General features: G+C 63.0%; 1 protein-coding gene across 2 annotated transcripts in view; it reads right to left on the bottom strand.

Annotated features, from left to right (window-relative positions):
- Positions 1-8,200: 8,200 nt before the first annotated feature.
- The window catches only part of PPP2R2C (protein phosphatase 2 regulatory subunit Bgamma), a 73,366-nt gene continuing 61,946 nt past the window's right edge, over positions 8,201-19,620 (bottom strand). For both annotated transcript variants that reach the window (XM_037530159.2, XM_037530158.2), the window contains exons 7-9: positions 16,461-16,630; positions 14,900-14,991; positions 8,201-9,860 (exon numbers count right to left, since the gene is read on the bottom strand). In XM_037530159.2, the coding sequence (XP_037386056.1) occupies positions 9,569-9,860; positions 14,900-14,991; positions 16,461-16,630 (554 nt within the window). In that variant the 3' untranslated portion in view covers positions 8,201-9,568. The remainder of the gene's footprint in view (positions 9,861-14,899; positions 14,992-16,460; positions 16,631-19,620) is intronic.

The following is a 19,620-nucleotide window of genomic DNA, read 5'->3' as shown; positions in this document are numbered from 1 at the left end:
TGAGCCCCACTTCGGGGCCTCCCTGGCTGTGTGACCAGGTAAGGTCAGGCCCTGCAGCGCAGACAGCCCCTCCCCAGGTGACTCCCAAAGTCCCTCCGAGCTTTTGTGGAATATAAGCCGAAATGCACGGAGTTTAGGCCAGAACTGACAGGAGTGGCGGAAATCAGAGCCTGGCGCCTGATGACGCGGTGTCTGCACCACGACCCCCGCCCACCCCGGCGCCCCAGCACACACTGCCTGTTCCCCTGCGTCTCGGGTCTGCTTCCCCACTCTCCTCCCCAGGGAGGACTGGCCAATACCTGGACTTAGCACCGGAAACATCCCTTATGTAACTTAGCTAATGAGCCTCGGGAGCATCTGTTGCTGCCCTCGAGCCAACACTGCACTGTCATGCTGGGCAGATGCTGTTCTGTTTGAGTCAAACCCTCAGGAAAATCGCTGAGGTCAGACACAAGGGGCCCCATCAGCAGTCGGAGTGCCCGCGGGGACAGGAAGTCCTGTGGGAGCCCTACATGGGAGCCTCCAGCCTGGAGCAGGAGCTGACCAGGGAGGCTTCCTGGAGGAGGGGTTTCCTAATTTTGAGACTACGGAGAGGCACTGGATTCGGCGAGATCAGAGAAAGAGTCCTCGACATCCAGGGTCCCCTTTGGAAGGCCAGGGGCCTGGCCCTGGATGGCAGGAGGTCCCAGAGGCTACAGTTCAGGTGCAAAGGCCAGGTCGGCCCCGGGCATCCTTCCCGCGGGCAGCGGGAGCCCCTGCAGCTCTGAAGCGAGGTGCTTGTAAGAAGAGAGACCTGGGCGCCGTCGGCCCTTTCGTTCCAGACGTTGCCTCTCTGGGCTGCTTCCATGAGCCAGAAACATTCCAGGGCCCTGGCCCGAGCTCCCCCGGTCCCCGATGTCCTCGCTGGCCACCCCCTTTCCTGGTGAGCAGGCTGTCTGCTGCCTCGCCCAGGAACAAGTGTTAGGCACATGTGGGATTTGCAAGGTCCAGCCATGGGGGGCAAGGTTCCTGCTCCTGGGGCTGGCCCCACCCTCTGCGAGGGGGAAGGACTTAGGCTTCTGAGCACCAAGGTGGGGCTGAGCCTGGTCGGCCAGAGGTCACTGGGGCCTCACACTGCGGGCCCAGCCCCACCATTCACCTGAGAGTTTGTGGAGGTCCCTGGGGAGGACCGCCCAGTGGCGGGGCTGGGAGGTGGCGGGGCTGGAATGCACAAAGGCCTGTTCTTTCCGCAGGGCCACAGAGAGACCCGCGTTTTCCTAAGTCTTAAATTCCCTCTTCAGGACACTGCCCAGGGGTGTCCCTCGGGCTGGCCTCGGTGCCCTCCTGGCACAACAGGGGGCCTGCGGGGGTGGGGTGGGAGTGGGGCCGCTCACGCCTCCAGGATGCAGCAGTTGGAACCGCCCCGGAAAACCCACTTGTGTGGTGCCATCCTGAGGCCCGGGGAGGGCTGGGTCCCTCGCAGCTCTGGTGACCCACCCATCCTTCCCCACGCCCAGAGGGACATCCCCCGGGGAGCCTGCGCTGCCCGCGACAGGGCGGCGAGAGCAGCACGGCCCGACGGTCCTGCCTCCTCGTGGGCATGTCCAGTTTCTCGACCTTCGCTTACCCAAAGGCTCTTTTCCATTTTGCAAATTCCATCCTGAATCCTGTCTCCATGTCATGTAACTGCTCCCCCAAGTGGCCGAACCCCAACTTCTGCAGTTACCCCTTTCAAGGTAGCCCCTCGCGGCCTGACCTCGTTGGCCCTGCTGTCCGGCAGAGCCCTGGGCATCGCAGTGCAGCACGCGGGCTGACGGACACCACCCCGTCCGCACGCGACCCCGCCGGGAAGCCTGGGGAGACACTGGGGCCGGCAGGGTGCCTGACGGGAAAGGTTCGTCTTCACTTGTTCAACGGCTGTCGACCGCCTGCTGGGTGCTCCTCTTCCCGCACAGGACACAGCGACCAAGGAACAGCCCCGGCCCTGCCGGGTGACGTCTCTGGGGAGGCGGAACACTGAACAGCGGCCCCTCACCGAAACCCATCCAGGCACAGCACGAATATCAGTTTGGGGGACACAGACTCGAGCCCCGAGCTGGATGCACGAGGGACGTACCTATGAGGCTCTCGTTCCTGCAGTTCTGACTGCTGCTAAGTCCCCAGGCTGTGAGGTGCCTCCCCAAAACCTGCACAACAGGGACCCCCGCCCTCCTCCCGTTTCTGCTCCCCCGGGGGTCTGCATGTTCTCATCCTGTCAGCGCCTGCAGAGGTGGGCCTGTCCCGGGTGTGTGGCTGTCGTGGGGGGCTCATCCCTCAGCGCCCTCAGGCCGCACCACGAGCTGCCCACACCCATGGTCACGGCACGACGGGACTCGCTGGAGACAGCGTGGACAGCCCGCTAGGCCACTTGCCGACCAAAGACTGGGGGCAGGACCCAGGCCGGATACTCACACTCAGGTTTCCCCTGATCCAGCTCAGAGCCCAGTGACCAGTCAGGGGCAAGCGGCTGCCAGCTGCCATGGACAGCAGGCGGCGGTGACCAGCTCCTTGCCCGACTGGGGAATCTGGATTCCAGCCGGTGGTGGCCAGGACTGGGGCTGCATGGACCCAGGGCTGCCCGGTAGGTGCGGACCTTCGAAGGCAGCCTGCTGGCTCCCAGCCCGGCCTGCCCAGCCCTGCCCCTGCAGCCCGCCCCTGCAGGCGCCACAGCTGCCCTGTAGCACGGCCTCTGCTTTACCAGGTGGGCACAGTCTGACCTGTTGCCCCAGGGACCGCTGGGGCCACGCTCCCGTGATTGGCCAGACTTGGCGGGAGTCAAGAGCAGAGTGATGACACTGTGGAATGGGGGCAATGCGCAATGTAGCAGTCCACGCCAGGCCGCAGCTTGAGCTATCTCGGGAGGACAAGTTAGGGCTGTGGGAAAATTCCAGGCCAAAACAATAGAGGCCGGGTTCCCGCCAAAAACAAGCGGTGTGTCCCCTTTGCGCCTGAAACACGGGATGTGGAGAAATGCTCCGCTGCTTGTAACAGCACAGCTTGGCTTCTGCTCTCCCACTTGCTGTGGCAACTGCAAACTCCCAGGTGCAGTTTTTGACTTTAAAAACCCTTAGCACCCCTGCCCGGGGCTGCTCCCCACAAGAGGGACAGTCGCCAGCGGCTAGTAACGGCTTTTTAAATCTGATTCAGACTCAGGTCTGTGTCTAGGGGAGACGACACCACCACCATCCCGGGCTCCCCTGGGGGCAGGGCTCCCCGAACCCTTACTTACGCGAGGATTTACGGTTAGTCCGCACAGCACCAAGTGGCAGCGTTCACCGCACCGGCCACGCGAGGGTCCGAACCCGGGAAGCCATCCGGCAGGTTTTACTCTGGTTGCCGTTACCATCACAGCTGCGCTCGGCTTGTGCAGGCGCAGGGGGAGAATGCAGTCACTCCTGACCAGGGAAGAACTTCCCCTGGTTTGCGTCTATTGCTTTAGGCCTTTCATTGCCTAAGTGATCGTGACCTCGGAGCGCACCTGGAGACACAAAGCTGGGTGCCCGCTGCCAAGTCTTCTTTGCCCCGGCCTCGGGCATCAGGTTCCTGCAGGAGAGAGCTCCTGTGCTTCTGGGAAGCACAGGAGTGGGCCGCAGGGTCTGACTTCAAAGCCCAGGCAGGGGCCTTTGCACTCTTGCTGCGCCAGGGAGGGCCCAGGAGGTCGGTGATGGCGTCACAGCTGGCCAGCACCAGCATCCCCGGCCAGGCTCTGGAGAGGAAAGGCTCGGGTAGCAAGGTTGGAAATGTCCCCCAGACCCACAGACGGCAGCCAGGCTGAACGCCGCACGCAGCAGGTGCTCAGAAACGTTTGTTGAGAGAGTGGATTTGCAGCGAGAGAGAAATCGAACACTATTTGGCACTTTATCAATGACCCAGCGGCTGCGCCCCCCAAGGGCCCCGCCTGCCCGAGGTGGACGGTCCTTGTGTCCGGCGCCCGCCTGCTTTGCACGTGCACAGCCTTTTGCAGCATTTAGACGTGGATTCCTCTCCGCTTTCCCTTACTCTTGTCCTCCTAACGCGCTGCCTTTGCAGGTTCCCAGCCCCTCTCGAGGGGCGCCCGACAGCCGGCTGTGTGGGCCCCAGGAACCTGGCAGGACCCAGCTAGATAATGGGGCTTTGCTGTTTTTTTTAAAGGACGCAGTTGTTTGAAATGAATCACTCAGGACTCAGGCAACCATTTTGAGCTCTAAAAGCTTCTCAGTTGCTAGGAAACCACCTCTGCAAGTTAAAGTTTTCAGCTGTGGCTGAGCTTCCGCCACAGGACTTTGAGAGGCAGTTTGGGTGAAGCAAAAGACTGCGGTGGCCTGACTCTCCTTCCAGAAGACAAGAATCAACTGACCAAACACGATGTTTAGCTTTCCTCCAGCGACTGGGTAATTTGCTCTCCCTGCAAACGATTCTCCAGAAAGGCCCGTACTTGATTCAGAGTAACCGGTCTCTGGACAGCGGAGTCCTGGGGGTTAACAAGTCGCAGCCCAGGTGCTGAGGGCCGGCTGCGAGGTTCGGGCAAGCTCCTGGGTGAGGCCGAGAGCTGCTGTCCGGGAGGGTGGCAGGAGCGCCCAGCAGCTTCACACCGAGGGGTCAGCTCAGCTCCTGCCTCCCCATCTCTGCAAAGTGGCAAGAGGCCCAAGGCCGTTAGCGCCCGTAAAGAGGGCAGCACGTACCGGATGCTGTGATCGTCCCTTGGTGGGCGCCGGTGTCTAGGTGTCTACAACACCTCCCAGGAGTGCTATTACCCCCAGCTCGATAACTGGGGAAGCTGCGGCTCAGGGAGGTTCTGGGTCTTGATCAGGATCCACACGGGAGCAGCTGCTGAGACGACCCCGCGCACCCCACCACCTCGCCGTGTTCCCCAAGGCACCAGGTTGTGCAAAGGACGGGCCTCCCCAGGGGGTCCTGCCAGGCCTCCGGGCGCTTTGGCAAGCGGATTGTTCTGAGCTGAGGTCAGTCTCGGCCCTGCAGGCTGACAAGGAGCTTTGCACTTCCTCTCTGTTGTGCAGCCAGCCCCAGGCCCACACGGGGCAGGCAGGTTCACCGCTGATTCCGGCAAACGGATCTGGGGCCCTCGGTAGACGCAGCATGAGCTGGGACCAGAGGCAGGAGGCAGGCAGCCCAGCCCCCAGCCACCCCGCGGCCTCCGGCTTCCCTGCTCCCTCCAGTCGCGTGCTGCTGGGCCGGCCCAGGTGCCCCTACTTATAGGTACGCATCCCTGCGCGCCCACCTTGGCCCAGGTGTCTGTGATGACGGGCGCGTGTGCCGCGTGCTCACGCTCCCCAGCCGGTGTCCGTGAGCAGGCACGCGGCCCCCGTGCTCACGCCTCCGCCGGGTTGTGGCCAAGGCCCGCCAGGCTGCGGTGGCCGCCGCGGAGGCTAGCGGGGGGAGGAGGGAAAAAGCCTGAATAACTCCATCCTCTAACTCCATCCTCCCTACACCCTCCTACCGAGAGAGTAAACTTGGGGTGCTACCCAGAATGAGGGTTTTTACCAGACATAATCTCTCCCTTTGGAGAACGACCTACACAGCGGGGCAAGTGCCTAACACGGACCACCTGCGGCCCTCCTGGCTCCCCGAGGCCCAGGCCCCTCCCCGCCCCGGGATGCGCCCCCTCGTGTTGCCTGTGGGCTCTAGCAATCGTCCACGCAGGCGCAGGGCGTCCCGTCGCTCTCCCGGCCCTCTGTCCTGGCTGACGTCACCGTGGTTGCTCCGCCACCCGAGGGAGCCCAGAGGGGTGGGGCGTCCCCTCCTCCCTGTAGAGGGAGGCGGAGCAGGTGGCCGGTGCTTGAGCTCGGGTTACAGGAGCAGCCGCCGCTCAGTGACTGCTCTGTCCCACGGCCCTGGCCAGGAGGCCACACTGCGGGCGGCCAGGCCCGGGCTAAGGCGCTAGGCACACAGCGGACGCTGGGGAGGTGGAGAGGGCGCCGCGGCCTCGGCCCACAGCCCAGCTTCCAGCGGCTGCCTGGACACCAGCTCTGGGGCTGGGGGTGTGAGCGTCCGGGCCCAGCGCAGCCTGGCGCTCAGGGCGGCCCCTCCCCAGCCCTTGAAGCTGGAGCCCTGCGGCTGTCTGAACTGAGTGTGACCACCAGAAGGCGTCAGAGGGATGGTCACCGTCAGAGGGATGGTCACCGGCGGACGTGGAGGGAGGGGCAGTGGCCGAAGAAGGTGCAGAGCCAAGGGGCCCCCAAGAGAGGTTCAGGGAAACCTCCCCGCCCGCCCATTATCACGGGGGCACCGCGGGCAGGATGGGCCTCTCTGTCTTCCAGGTGCCCAGTGGTCTCTCCTCCAGGCTCCCTCCCTGGGACACCCAGGCGTGGAGGGGCAGTGCGGGGGTGGGGGGCACCGTATGGCGAGTCTTGCTCTTCTCGCCCAGCAGACACTGCGTTTTTCACAACGCATTTAATGGAGGGCGCTCCCTGGTGCTGCAGACCCGGCGCCAGCGCACACGCACGCGCCAGCACGGCGTGGACACAGCTGCCACAGCCCTGGGAAGCCAAAAATTCACACGACAGAAATTTTCGAATAGTCTCTTTATTTCAGTCTGGAATCAAACCCACAACATCTCTGAGGCGCGCCTGTACGGAGTCAGCCAGCCCGGCTTGCAATGGGCTGCGACGCGCGCCAGCTGTGTGGTCGTCAGCCTGCGGAGCCCCTTTTCCTCATCTGCAGGAGAGTCGAACGTGAGGGCACCTGGAAGCCACGGTGCGCCGCCCTCACCCACCTCAAAGCAAAGCCAGCGGCCCTTGCCGAGAGCCCGGGCCAGGCTCCCAGGAGCTGGCGTGGCCCATGTACTCGCGCCCCTCCCCCAACACCCCACGCTACCAAGCGGATGTTGTTAGCTCTGCCTCCTCAGGGATGAAATCGGAGCTCAGGGGAGTGAAAGGCTGATCCGGGAACTCCGAGCCGATGTGCCCCACCTGCAGGGTGGCCCCGGACGGGACCCGCCCACCTGGGCACAGCCTCGTTAAAAACCAACCGCATTCGGGGGTTCATTTTCAATGTAACATTTCTTATTTTATTGGAAAAAGCTGGTATTAACATATTTATAATTTTATTCAACAGTTGGATAATTTGTGAGACACCAAGGAAGTAAGAATGCACCTATGAGTCACAGAGTCCAAACGATCCCGTCTACTCTACCACCTCACCCTCCACCGCTGGCAGCTCGGTCCCCAGAGCCGCGGAGGCTGGAGACAAACACAACCCGACAACTTCACCACGACGACGCGGACCGCACACGCCAGTCCACGCGAAAGAGCAGAACATCTAACCAGGAAGGAAGCAAGTCTGTGACTATTTTACTGGTCCTCCTGCCACGTCCAGCGTCACCCTGCCCCCCACATCTCCGTCCACACGCGTCCACTCTTCACCGCCGGCCTTGGAAAGGCTACTTTCCAGGGATCTAAAGACATGCTTTTCTTCTGAGAAGATCTTTTTCTTTCTTTTCCTTTTTCATTTTTTGGTTTGGTACCCAAAGTCTAAAACAGAAGGGAGGAGCCGGGAAGCGCAGGACACCTCCCTATGAACGCAGTGTAAGGGTTGTACTTTGTAGCGGGGAAATGCTGAATCTACAACTTGACAGTAACCTCCGGCTGCGCACACGCCTGCCCCTCAGTGCTGCAATCAAAGGGACTGACTGACGGGCAAACATCCCTGTCATGGCCCAAGGCCCTCGAAGTGGATTTTGGCTTCCACAAGATTTCTATAAAATGTGCCACATTCTTGAGCTTCTTTACACAGAGGGAATAAAGGAATCCAATCCTGCGATTAATTTAATTAGAATAGATATGTACATATAATACTGTCCAGGTCACCTGGATTTTACAGCGATGTATAAACAAACATTCTTCATTCACGTATTTAAAAAAAAAAAAATCAATGGACCCATTTCCTTGTGTGAATATTGTATGGCCGGAAGTGAGGGCACATGCGTTTTGTGCTTTTACACACACAAAAGTAAAGGGCTATCAATTGAGAAAAACCTTGGGTGGGTGGGTCTACTTCCTGGGTAGGTTACACCTTGTGAAGAAGGCTGGATTCTGTCAGGGCCTCTGCACTCTGTTGCTGAATCAAAATGCAAAGCCACGTGGTTGTGCTGAATTCCAGGGCGAAGGCGACACGTGGGTGTGGTGGGTGGGCGTGGCTGGCGGTGGGTGGGCGTGGCTGGCGGTGGGTGGGCGTGGCTGGCGGTGGGTGGGCGTGGCTGGCGGTGGGCGTGGCTGGCGGTGGGCGTGGTGGTCAGTCTGACAGCAGGGGAGGGACTAATGTGGACACAGACCTTCTCTGTGGTCCTCAGGGAAGTGTCCTCTGCGATGCTGCAGTCATGAAAGAAAATGTATCTGAAAATGGGAAGAACATGCAATTTCCTTGTGGCGGCAGTTCAGTGCATCTGGAAGGGCGCTGGGTGCACAGGGTGGGGTGAAGCTGGGGGTACTTCCTGAAGTCACCCAACCAGGCCGGGAGCCAGCGGGGGAGCTGCTCCAATCTGGGTCTCGGTTCTCCCTCACCATCGGCCAGTCTGTCCCGTTTCACAGGATGAAGAGATGTTTCTGGAACCTTCCAAGCTAGAATGTCGCTTTAGTAAGAACCACCAACGTGGTGGATGGGAGAGCACCTATAGGCAGACGGGGAGGGGGTTCCTGCCTCCACCAGCCGGTGGGGGCTTGCTGTGGGCAGAATATTCATCCTTCAGGCCTCGCTCGTCTTGTGTATCCAGTGGGGAAGAAGGAGCATTCACCCGTTCACCCCGGCGCCTGGCACAGCACCTGGCACGCAGTGACCATTTGGTGTGTATGGAGGAAGCAGATGGACACCAGCCCCACAGGGTCACGATGAGGGCACAAAGCAATCTCCAGGGCCCAGCCTGAGGTCCCAGGGGTTCCACTGATTTAAAGGAGAGCCCGGCAGAACGGGCACGGGGTTAAATCATGTGCCTGGAGGGCTGGTCTGGGCCCCCGCCTGGCACCCAGCAGATGCTCAGCAAAGGCTGGAGAAGTGGTAAGAACAGCAGGCACACACAGACAGACTCCACCGCTGCTCCTCTCAGCACACTTGAAGGACCTGGGAGATTAGGCCACATGGAAAGCGCCCCGCAAGGGGCTCGCATCCGTACACTCTGAGCACGAATTCACTCACAATCCCAGAACACAAAGGTGAGGGCGTCCTCGGCACGAGACCGTGGAAGTGCTCCCTTGCAGCCAGAACAACCCCTGGCTGGCTGGTCTGCGCCTCATCATCACTCCGCCAAGCCCCGATCTGGGGCCAGCGGGCGGGAGGCAGCCCACCCGCCCAGCTCCCCGGGAAAGCGCCGCGGGAGTGAACATCAACCCAGCGAGGCGGCCACCTCACAGTGTGGCAGAGGCCACAGGTCTAGCGAGGAATGACAAGAACCCTGAATTCAAGGTCAACAGTCACGTCCATTTCTACGATCTGCGGCTGTGAACCCTTCAGTGAAGCCGGGGACCGGGTCAGTCGCCGATGCCCCAAGAGCCAGCCGGGGCTGCCCTCGGGCCCCCATCCTCCACCTCCCCGGCCGGGGAGCAGCGCGAGGGCCACGCGCCTAGTGCATCTCGGAGTTCACCTTGTCCTGGAAGATGTACAGGTTGTTGGTGGCCGCGATGGCGATGATGTTCTCGGCCGGGTGCCAGGCCGTGTGCAGGATCTTCCTGGTGAAGTCCAGGCTGTCCACGCTGATGTCGTCGCGCCGGCGCTTGCCGCCCACACACACGCGCCGCGGCTTGAGCACGGCGCGGGGCTTGCTGCTCTCCCGGGACGCCTCCAGCGTCACGTCCCGCTTGGTGTTCCGGTCGAACATGCGGAAGAAGTTGTTGTAGGCGCCGGTCATGATGACGCTGCGGGCACAGGGAGGGCGTCAGGGGGGCCGGGAGGAGGCCCCTGGCCCTCAAGAGGCCTCACCTGCCCGCCCACCCAGAGACAGACACTAGCAGCACAAGCAGATCTGCTCTCCCACGCGCAGCTTTGTTTTCAGCAGGAGGACACGGTGGCGGCCCGAGCGCCCGCGGACAGTGGACGGAGAAGGGGTGCCCGCCCGCGGGGGTGGCGCCCGGCATGGGCAAGGTGGGGGCTGCCGTTCTCAGCAAAATGAGGGGCTGGAGGGAATGATGTGCAGGAGGGCAAGGCGGGGCAACACAGACCCTGGACATTTACACGGAGGGCGACCTGGTCGGGGACCAGCACCGCGAGGGCCCTGAGAGTAGGAGGCAGCGGGAGGGAGAGAGGACAAGGGGGCGCGGGGGGCCACCTGGGGCTGCAGGCCATGGAGCCCAGAAAGTGAATGGGGGTGGGGGGTGGCCAACCCACCTCAGGCTCCCCTCCCTCCCTGACTCTCTGCTGCCCCTGCCACCCAGATCGCAGACCTCTTCGTGCTCTAGCACCAAGCTATGAAAACACCCCGCATTGGGCCGTCAGGGAGCACGAGCCCCAGACTCGACGAGCCAGCCGCGGGGAGGCTGCGCCTACAGAAGCCGCTGGCCTGAGCTCGAGGCGGGGCTGGGCAGGCCCCGGATCCACCCGGCTTTGCCCACAGGCAGCCCTGTCCCCCGGGCAGCTCCGCTCCGTGGACAGTGGACCTGCGCCGTCCAAACACCGAGGTGTGCCGGCGTCCCGGGCCCGCCCTGCTCCTGAAGAGAACCTTACACCTGCCCGTCCCTTTCTGCCTGCGCCGCCCCAGGCCTCCTGCCGCAGGAGAGGAGGCGGGCCAGGAGGTGGAAGAGAAGGAGAAGAGTTACACCGCCTGGACCCAGAAAGAGGGTTCAGGGTCCGGTCGGAGAGAAGCACTAAAGTAGATTGAGGGGGTTGCGATCTGGGGGGCGGGTTGGGCTGCAGGACGCAGCACTGGGGACTGGCCGCTGTCCCCTAAGCGTGCCCTGGAATTCCTTGCTCCTGTTTGGAAGCTGAACCTGGCTTCTTGGCAGTGTTTGCGCTGAGATAGAGCCCCGTGGACCCTAAATTCACAAGGGGCACGAGCACATGCCACGTCTTCAACATTCCACCCTCAGGAGGTGCAGAGAATGGAGCGGGTGTGAGGGCAGAGGTCGCTCGAATAGACGGCACAGGCGGGGCAGGGTCAGCTGCTGGGGCTGTCTCCTGGGGCAGGTTTCCCTCTTGGGGAGGACGTGACACCCCCACCGGCAAACCCAGCCCCTGGAGCTCCTGTAGCGTTGCTGGGGGAGACCAGGGAGGCTTGTGCCTCCGGGACCCACGTGGGGGCGGAGAAGCTGGGACAGGGCCGCCTTGACACTTGCCTGGGGAGCGTGTCTTCATGTCTGGATGGTGATGGGGGGCTGTGGGGGGAGGCCCTCTGCCCCCCCTCTCCTGGAACTGCTCAAGGGTTGGGCTGGGCAGAGGGCAGAGGACAGAGAGGCACCTGTCTCCTGAGCGCCATGGAAACCAGGGCCTGGCCTTGCAGTTCTGAACCTTCACCAAGACCCAAGACCTTGTTTCTTGGTTTCGGGGCTGGCGAGTTGGGACCAAGGCTCCCTTCTCGCCCCAGCCCACCAGCGGGGCCCGGACCCTGCCAGAGCCCAGCCCCTGATCTGCTGAGTGGGTTCAGTGTCACCTCCCTTGGCGCCCAGATCTCTGAGATCAAGTTCCAAGATGGCTGGGCGGCTGTTTGGAGACCTGGGGATGGAAGCCCCCCCCGGAAGGAGCTCTCCGCAGCAGGCCAGGGGTGTGGGGCCACGGGGCGGAGAGCACGCGCCAGCTGGGCGGCGAGAGGAAGATGCCGTAGAGACGCTGCACAGATGTTCTGGAAGATTCTAAGGGAACCCCAGGGAATGCTGTGCACGGGGGCTGGGACATCGGAGATTTTGTTTAACATCCCCCCAAAAGGCGTACGGCGGGGAACGGGAGGGAGGAGTCACAGCTGAGCGGAGCGGCTGCTTCCTTCGCTGTGAAAACGGGGCAGACAGAGGCCTCAAAGGCAAAGGTTTCCCCACACAGGGAAATGGGGTGACGAGAGGCCCCTGCTGCCGGGGGGGGGGGGGGGCGTGCACCAGGTGACACGAGCGCCTCGGGGCAGCGCCAGGCTCTCCCCCGCCCCTCCCACCGCGTGGGGCGAGCTGAGCGGAAGCCCCACCGGCCTCACCTGCGACCTCACCTGTGGCGGGAGCCCAGGAGTAGGGACCGGGGAGACCCTGGCCGGAGGAAGGCGCCCCCCAGGCACGGTGAGGGGAGCTAACACCTCCTCTGCCCTCCAGGGGCCAGGCACCCCGCCGAGTGGGCCATTTCACTGACACTTATCCCTGCCCTGACCGGCAGGTGGATCCAGGGAGGACCGAGGTCATTGGATCCATTTGCAGCCCACGCTGAGCTAATCTCCTGCTCTCACCGGGCAGACTCAGCTGGTGTGCTGGGGGGAGGGGGCCCCCACATGCAGGGGGTCCTGATTCTCAGCTCCAGCGCTGTGCAAACCAGGCCAGGAAGACGGTGTTGCCGACAACCCTACGTGTTCTCTCACAATCCAGAAGGTTCTCTCGGCAGGGAGGGGCAGCCTCTGCCTGGGCCCGGGCCTCGGCCAGCTGCCTCGCCTCCTCCTGCCTCCCTTTCTTTTTTTTCTTTTTATGTTCCCCATACATTTGCAACCCCAATGTTGACCCCAATCCCTCCTCCCCCACCCCCCCACAGAGTGTCTCTGGCTCACAGTTGTTGATGCGCCTCCCTTTCTTCATTGCAAGTGGGGTCAAGGCAGCTCTTGTCCCGACGCCTCCTTCCACGGGGAAAGGCTCCCACCCACCCTGCGGTCTGGAGGGCCTGCCAGGCCGCTCGCTGCCCACGGCCCGACGCCAGCTGTGGCCTACAGTCCCGGCGCCCATGGGTTACGTGGCCCACCCAGAAGCATGTGACCCCAACACAGCCATTCGGACGCCTCCATGAGAATGTCCCAGAAGCCCCGGGAGGGGGAGGTGGGCTGTGAGGACAACGGAAGGGGGTCGACGTGGGGTCACCCTCCCCAGCAGTGAGGGGTGGGGGCCGCCTGCAGTGGGAGAGCACGAAGGAGAAGCAACGCATGCCAGGAGAAGCCAGAGGCACAGAGATGGCACCAGGAGGCAGCGGCCCCCAAAAGCTGGGGCTGCCCGGCAGAAACTTCTAGGACGAGCTAGGACGAGGGCAGACGCGAAGAGCCTGCTTGACGGCTCCTCACCCAGGCAGAGCAGACCAAGGAGAGTGTCCGGAGGGGACCCGAGCTGGGCCTCGGGCTCGGCGGGGTCCTGGCAGGGGCGAGGGGCGAGCCAGGCCACAGACCCACCGACTCCCTGGGCCCGGTGCAGCGCACACCGCGGCGTCCTCAGGGCGAGCCCTGGTCACGGTTCATTCGAGCCGCTTCCCAGAGGCCAGACCCGACGAGCGACTCCAGGACGGAGCACTGCTGGACAGCGGTGGGCGCCGACCAGACACTGAGGGCGTCTGACCCTAACCCACTGCTCTGCCCTCCACACCGGGTGCCCGTCTGAGTGTCGCTGGGGGCTGTGAGCGCGTGCAGGCACCTGGGCTCTGCGTGGCCACAGACCCGAGGGCAGCCTCCGCCTGCGGGTGCCCCGCCCGGCCCTGGTGGCCCCCGGCCCTGGGCTGCAAGGTGGGAGTCGCTGGCTGCACGCGCTTCCAGCTCCGGGAAGCAGGGCCCGGGCACCCGGCTCGGAGACACCGGGGGGGGAGGGAAGGTGGGCTCGTTCTCCCGTGCCTTCAGGGATGGGGCGTCGCGGCGGGACAACGGCCCCCCGGGGAGCACCCTGCACGCGCGGAGTCACAGCCCACCTGAGGGTCCCCGCCAGAGGGGGTGGGTGGGGGCAAGGAGAGAGCGTGGTAAATGCCCAGGCGCGGGAGACCAAAGGCTAAGGGGAGAGGCAGACAGGACCCCAGGGCCGGCTGGAGGGCGGCGTCCAGTTCAGTCAGGACAGGAGGCGACAGCTGCGGGGAGCCAGGGGGGACCGAGGGGAACGGCGGGGGAGGTGGAGGGTGAGAGGCGCCCCAAGCCCAGGGCTGGCGCCAGGAGCAGCATCGCCGGGGCACGCGCGCCCCCTCGTGGCCCGGTGGGGCAAGGGCCGGCAGTGGTCCAACCCTGGGGGACCCCAGCACTCCATAAGCACACGCGCCCACACACACACACACACACACGTGCACACACACATTGGGATCAGCTTCTCTTGCCAGCAACCAGTCCCTTCCTGGAATTCTAACAGACCCCCCACCTTGATGCCCACTGCCCAGGTTCCCCAGGGAACCCCAGACATGTCAGGGGTCCTCAGTGGGGGGTCAGCCCCTGAAGGGGCGTGGAGAGATTGAGGGGTGTCCCCGCTGATGCAGCCACGTCAGTGCCATTTCAGGGGCTCTGTTCTGGTTTGGAAGCTCCTTCAGAGGACCCTTGTGAGCACCAGGCGAACCCCCGCAGAACAACCCCCACAGACCCTGTGGGCCAGGTGAGCCCCAGGATGTCAGCAGCAGCCCTAGGGATCGCTGTCCCTGCACGCAGCGGCATGGTGCCATTCAGCCCCTCCCAGTGCCGTCCCTGTCAGCTCCACCACAGCCACCCCCACCCCTGCCGCCCCTGGGCCCCAAAGACACACAGGTCGCAGCCCACAGGACCACAGATGCACTGGCCACCCTCGGAACCCGAGGGGGCCCAGCCTGCTCCTGGCTGGCACGCCCAGGGGGCTCCAGGGGGCTCCAGACTTCCCCTGCACCCCTCCTGCCCACCCTGTGGGCGGGGCTGCAGGTGGCCTCCCATCAGCCCCGATGAGAGCCTAGTGGGGTGGCTGGTGCAGCTTTGCCCCTGCCTTGGCCAGCGGCTGCGTGTCCAGCAAAGGCCCCAGGCAGCCCCCAGTGGCCACCTGTGTCCAGCAGAGGCCCGACAGCCCCGCGGGGGGTGGGTCACCTGTCGCTCCCGTTCCAGGCGCACTCGAACTTGTCGAAGATGCAGTCGTTCTCGTAGAGGGAGCAGAGCTTGCTCCGCAGGTAATCGTGCACCTGGCGGGAGAGGGGACGCCTGAGTGCATGGGGCACCCCTCACCCAGCTCCCCTCTGCCAGGAGGGCCTGTGACCACTGAGGGGCTGTGCCCTCCAGTGTCTGGATGGCACCCAACCTAGCCCTGCCCATGGGCACATGGCTGTGCCCAGAAGGGTCAGTGGCCACAGGGACCCATCCCGAGTCCTGGCCCTGCCCTCCCGGCTATGAGAGCCTCTCTGAGCTGTGGCGCTTCGCCCTGAAGTGAGAGGCGCACGCGGCTCATGGGTTGCTCTGGGGCTGTCGCAGGAGGCTGGCAACCGTGGGCCTGACGCTGACGGGGGCTGCCGTGCCAGCACCAGGCCCACGCTATAGCCCAGCTGCTCCTGATGGGGAACAGGCCCTGGAGAGCCGGGGCTCATGGCCGCCCAGCTAAGAAAGGCTCATTGTGGGGTCCCTGAGAGACAGGAGGGAAGGCAGCCGTGGGGGAGCCTGGTGGTGGAAGGGGTCACGGAGGAGTGGTCATGGGGATATGGTGCTGCTTCACCCCCACGAGTAGTTAAGAGGCTTGCACTGAGCCCTTCAGTGAGCATGAGTGCGTGCCCTGCAGGGGAGCTGTGCCGCCGCCTGGCCACGCGGGATCTGGATGTGTCACTGCCCAGCCGGGAGGCGGCTCCCAGATCCTAACCCTTAGCACCCCAGGTTCCCTCTCACCACGTGGGGCTGGTGTGCAGAGACCAGGTGTGAAGTGACAGGCGTGAAGTGATGTGAACCCAGTACTAGCCCCGTGAGGGTTTCACTGGGGCTCTTGTCGGGGCGGGGGGGTGGGGGTTGTTTTCCCACTCACAATCCAATCCTGCGCATCCTACCAGGGCCAGCACAAAAGTCACCTCCTCCAAGAAGCCTCCCAGATCTCCCTGCTAGACACGTAACCGGGAATAGCGCTAAAGCAGTCCCTCATGTCTTCCAAGTCCCCAGCCGACTTTAACATCCCATGAACTTTGTCTGCAGCCCCAGACCTGGATGTATGAGAAACAGTAAACACTCCTTCCCAGAAAGGTGTCCGGCCTGGGCCTGCACACTTGGCCTGAGAGGCCTGTGCCGAGCATTTAGAAGTGCACCAAGCTCCTGACACACCACTGCGTGTGCCCCTGACACTCCCCCTGGGAGGGCGGTACCTGACCTGTCTTGGTGACCCGGCTGCCGACACTGGCCCCGGGGCAGGGGAAGCCATCGCCTGCACCCTCAGTCACTAGCACCATCAAATGGGGCCCGGCTGAGCCTCATCTTGGCTGCCCTGGGCCCGACTGCAGGCTGAACTACGTGGTAGGTGAGCTACTTGATTCTCCGAGCCTGGTGGGTGTCTTCCCCTGCAAAGCGGGCCTGTGAACGCCCTCCCGACACCCCCCTCGCCCCCCAGCCCTCCACTGCAGCTCTGTGCACAGGGAGGGGGGTCTCCCGGCCTGCAGGGGCTCTGGCTTCAGCAGCCCACCTGGTAGGTTTCTATGGGCCGTGCCTCCATGTTCAGGTCCCAGACCTTGACCGTGAGATAATCCCGGGTGAGCATGTACCGGCCGCTGTGGCTGAACTTGACGTCTGACACGGAGGAGATGATCTCTGAGAAGAAGGAGCGGTTACTGGGGTCCTCGGGTTCCTCAAAGACTGCGGAGACAGAAACAAGCCCTGTCGGCGCAGGGTCCCCACAGCTGGCCCCTCTGCTTCCACCGGGCTCACGACACACCATCACTCGTTCGCTCATCAAATCTGTACTAAGTGCCTGGCAGGGGCCGAGCCGGGTGGAGCCTGCAGGGGCCCAGCTCGGGATGATGTCTGAGTTTTCTCTGAGCCAGGTGCTCTGCCGACTTGCCCATCAGTGCCTCATCAGATCCCCATGAAGGGAAGGTTGGCACGTGCCTATTCCCATTTGCCAGCCCGGGAAACCGAGGCACAGCGGCTAAGAACCACGCCCGAGGCTACAAGCTGGGGTCACTGCCTCCCGCGGGGGACCCGGGAGGGGCACAGTCCGGCATTGGGAGTGCAGGGCATGGCCCGGACGGCAAGCTCCTCCCTGCTCTGACTGGCCTGGGCTCTTTGGTGGCTGGTGCTCAGGGCCCAGGCCTGCCGGGCGCATCCTGCTTGAAGGCCCACAAGGGTGGTGGAATCTCCCTGCCACGGATGGCCACCCCAGCCCCTCTTAGAGCCTTCGCCAGCTGCTGCCCACAGGCAGGCGCTTCCCCCAGTGTGCCCCTGTGGGTCAGGGCCCACCTGGGGCATCACAGGCAGAAGCACCTCCCCGAGCAGGTCCCGCCCGCTGCTCCCAGTCAGCAGGCCTCGGGACCCCTGAGCTCCCTGTGCCAGGGGAGTCACAAAAACAGAAGATGGGGTCTGTCCCCTGCACCCCAACTTTGAGGGGTCTGTGCCCCTCTGCCCCGGTGGGCTCCGCAGCCAGCCTCCCCCCGGACTCAGGGCTGGGGCAGCTCACTTCCCCGGGACCCGTGCAGCTCCTAGCAAGCCTGGCGGGGCTTGCAGAGGCACTGGGGCTGCACAGCAGGTGAGGTTGTGTCTTCCCTCACTGCAGGTCAGAGGTCGCGAAGGTCAGAGGTTAGCAGGGGCCTGATGAATAGGGGGAACACAAGTCCAGCCCCACGTGACCTCAGTGTCCTCGGGCTTTAGTCCTGGGAGCAGGAAAGGGCCAGAAGGCGCGTGGGCCGGGAGGGGCGGCCTGAGAAGGGCCCTCTCCATGTGCGTTTCTTTTAAAACCAAGCGTACGAATTTTTTGATACTGGCTGCACCAGTCCCTGCCGGCCCACCCCTCCCCCACCGCCCCTACAGCCGCACCCCCCCTTAATCAGAGGTAAGGGGGTCCCGCCTCTAATTGAGGGGATCACCAGGGACATTCCACAGTAATTATAGCTGCCGAGACTTAATGAAATGCAGCCCAGCCCCCGCCTCCTGCGGCCCGGGGCCAGCCCTCTGCCTTGCCGGCGTCACCGAGGCGGAGTCCGGAGGCCCAAGCCTCTTTCTCTGCAATAATCAAGACTCTCCGGGTCCTCACTGGTTCCCTGACAAACCCATCGTCCTCTCTGGGGGTCTCAGGTGTCTCTGCTATCACACACGGGGTGGGGCTGGGCGGTGGGGCGTCGGGAGCCCCCCTCTGCCCATGTTTGCCAAAGGGAAGCGCGTCCACAGGTGAAGCCTCCAGACGGCAGCTGCCCTGCTTTCCGCAACCGGAGGCCCCTGGCCGCCTCCCGGGACTGTGAATTAAAACACCTGCGTGAGTTTAAGCACTAAGTTGGCGGGGACTTTAGTAGCAGCCGCAGGAGACAAATGCCCTCATCTGCCGAAGAGTAACGGGCCCAGTCAGAGGGGCCTGTGGGTTTCCGAGCTGTTCGCCTGGCGAGCAGCGGGCACTCACGGAGGTCACCCAGCCGCCGGCACACAGCCGGGCCTCGGGACCTCGACGGTCTGCACCGCCTGTCCTCGGAACTCTCCGCGCCCCCAGCAGTCCTTCCCGGGGGCAGGCTCTGTGCTGTCAAGAGCAGAAATAACTGTCTATTTTGAGGACTCAGGTACTGTGGTTTCCATGGTTACCCTGGCATTATCACGAGCAGACAAAAGACCCGGATTGCTACTGCTTCACAGCAAGGGGCGGGCAGCAGCGCGGGCTCCGGCCAAGCCGCTGAGCAGTCTGGGCCTTGGCTTCCTCATCTGTCCAACGGCAGAAATAACACCCCCTGGTCCCGCATCCCCTTCCTTCAGGGAACAGGAAACCGCGTCTCGCCTCCTGCGGGGCGATGCATGGCCAGCCCCTCCAGGGTCACGGCCAGCCCCTTCCGGGCCTCTGAGCAGTGAGTGGACAAGGGGGTAGAAGCAAGTTCTGATCTCCACGTGTCTTTCAAAAATCAGCTTAAAAAACAACCACTCCTGTTCTGAGGAAAACAACAATGAGCCCATAACTGAGGCCAGCTGTTGGCCTAACCGCTCACGAGAGCTGAGAACAGCGCGCCCGGAAGAAGCCAACAGTCCGACTGCTCTCTTCTTAGAGCCAGATACTCAAGAGGAAGTTTCTGGGTAGGACATTGACTCTGAGAATGAAAAGAAAGTTCTAGAAAAAATTTAAAATACAGCATTTACAATACAAAAATGAACTCCACAGAAAACCGGATGAGCCGAGAATCCAAAAAGATTTACACGTGAGTTTTCCTACAAAAACTCGAGTGATTCCGCTGACTGTTCTAGAAGAAAGCAAAGGGGCCGAGCTCTTCTACAAAAACAGAATAATCTTAACAAAACGGAGCAAAGTGAGTGCAGGCAAAGAAAACTAAAGACCAACCTCCCCTGTGGACCTTTATGCCGAAGCAATTTCTTGGCACCTGTGGGGTAAATGAGGTAAAAATCAGGCTTTTTCCCGCCCTCACGCTGGTGGCCTCCGTGGCTGGCACCTGAAGTCTTGCTCGTGCACCGTGATTGTGGACACGGGGTGGGGGGGGACCCAGAGCACGGGGGGGGGGGAGCACACGTATATAAATGGGCACTCCTGGGCCGAGAGGCAAGGCCTATATGGGCAGTGCCTGAGCCAGAGGAAGCGCCAGAGAGGTGCTGAGGAGCCGGCCCGTCCCCTGGTTCGGCTCTAGAGGCCTGTGGAAATCTAG

The sequence above is a fragment of the Talpa occidentalis genome, unplaced genomic scaffold (genome assembly GCF_014898055.3).
Source record: "Talpa occidentalis isolate TD23 unplaced genomic scaffold, MPIMG_talOcc4v2.1 talOcc4.6, whole genome shotgun sequence".
NCBI classification, from domain to species: Eukaryota; Metazoa; Chordata; class Mammalia; order Eulipotyphla; family Talpidae; genus Talpa; species Talpa occidentalis.
This window is presented reverse-complemented; position numbering and strand designations above follow the sequence as displayed.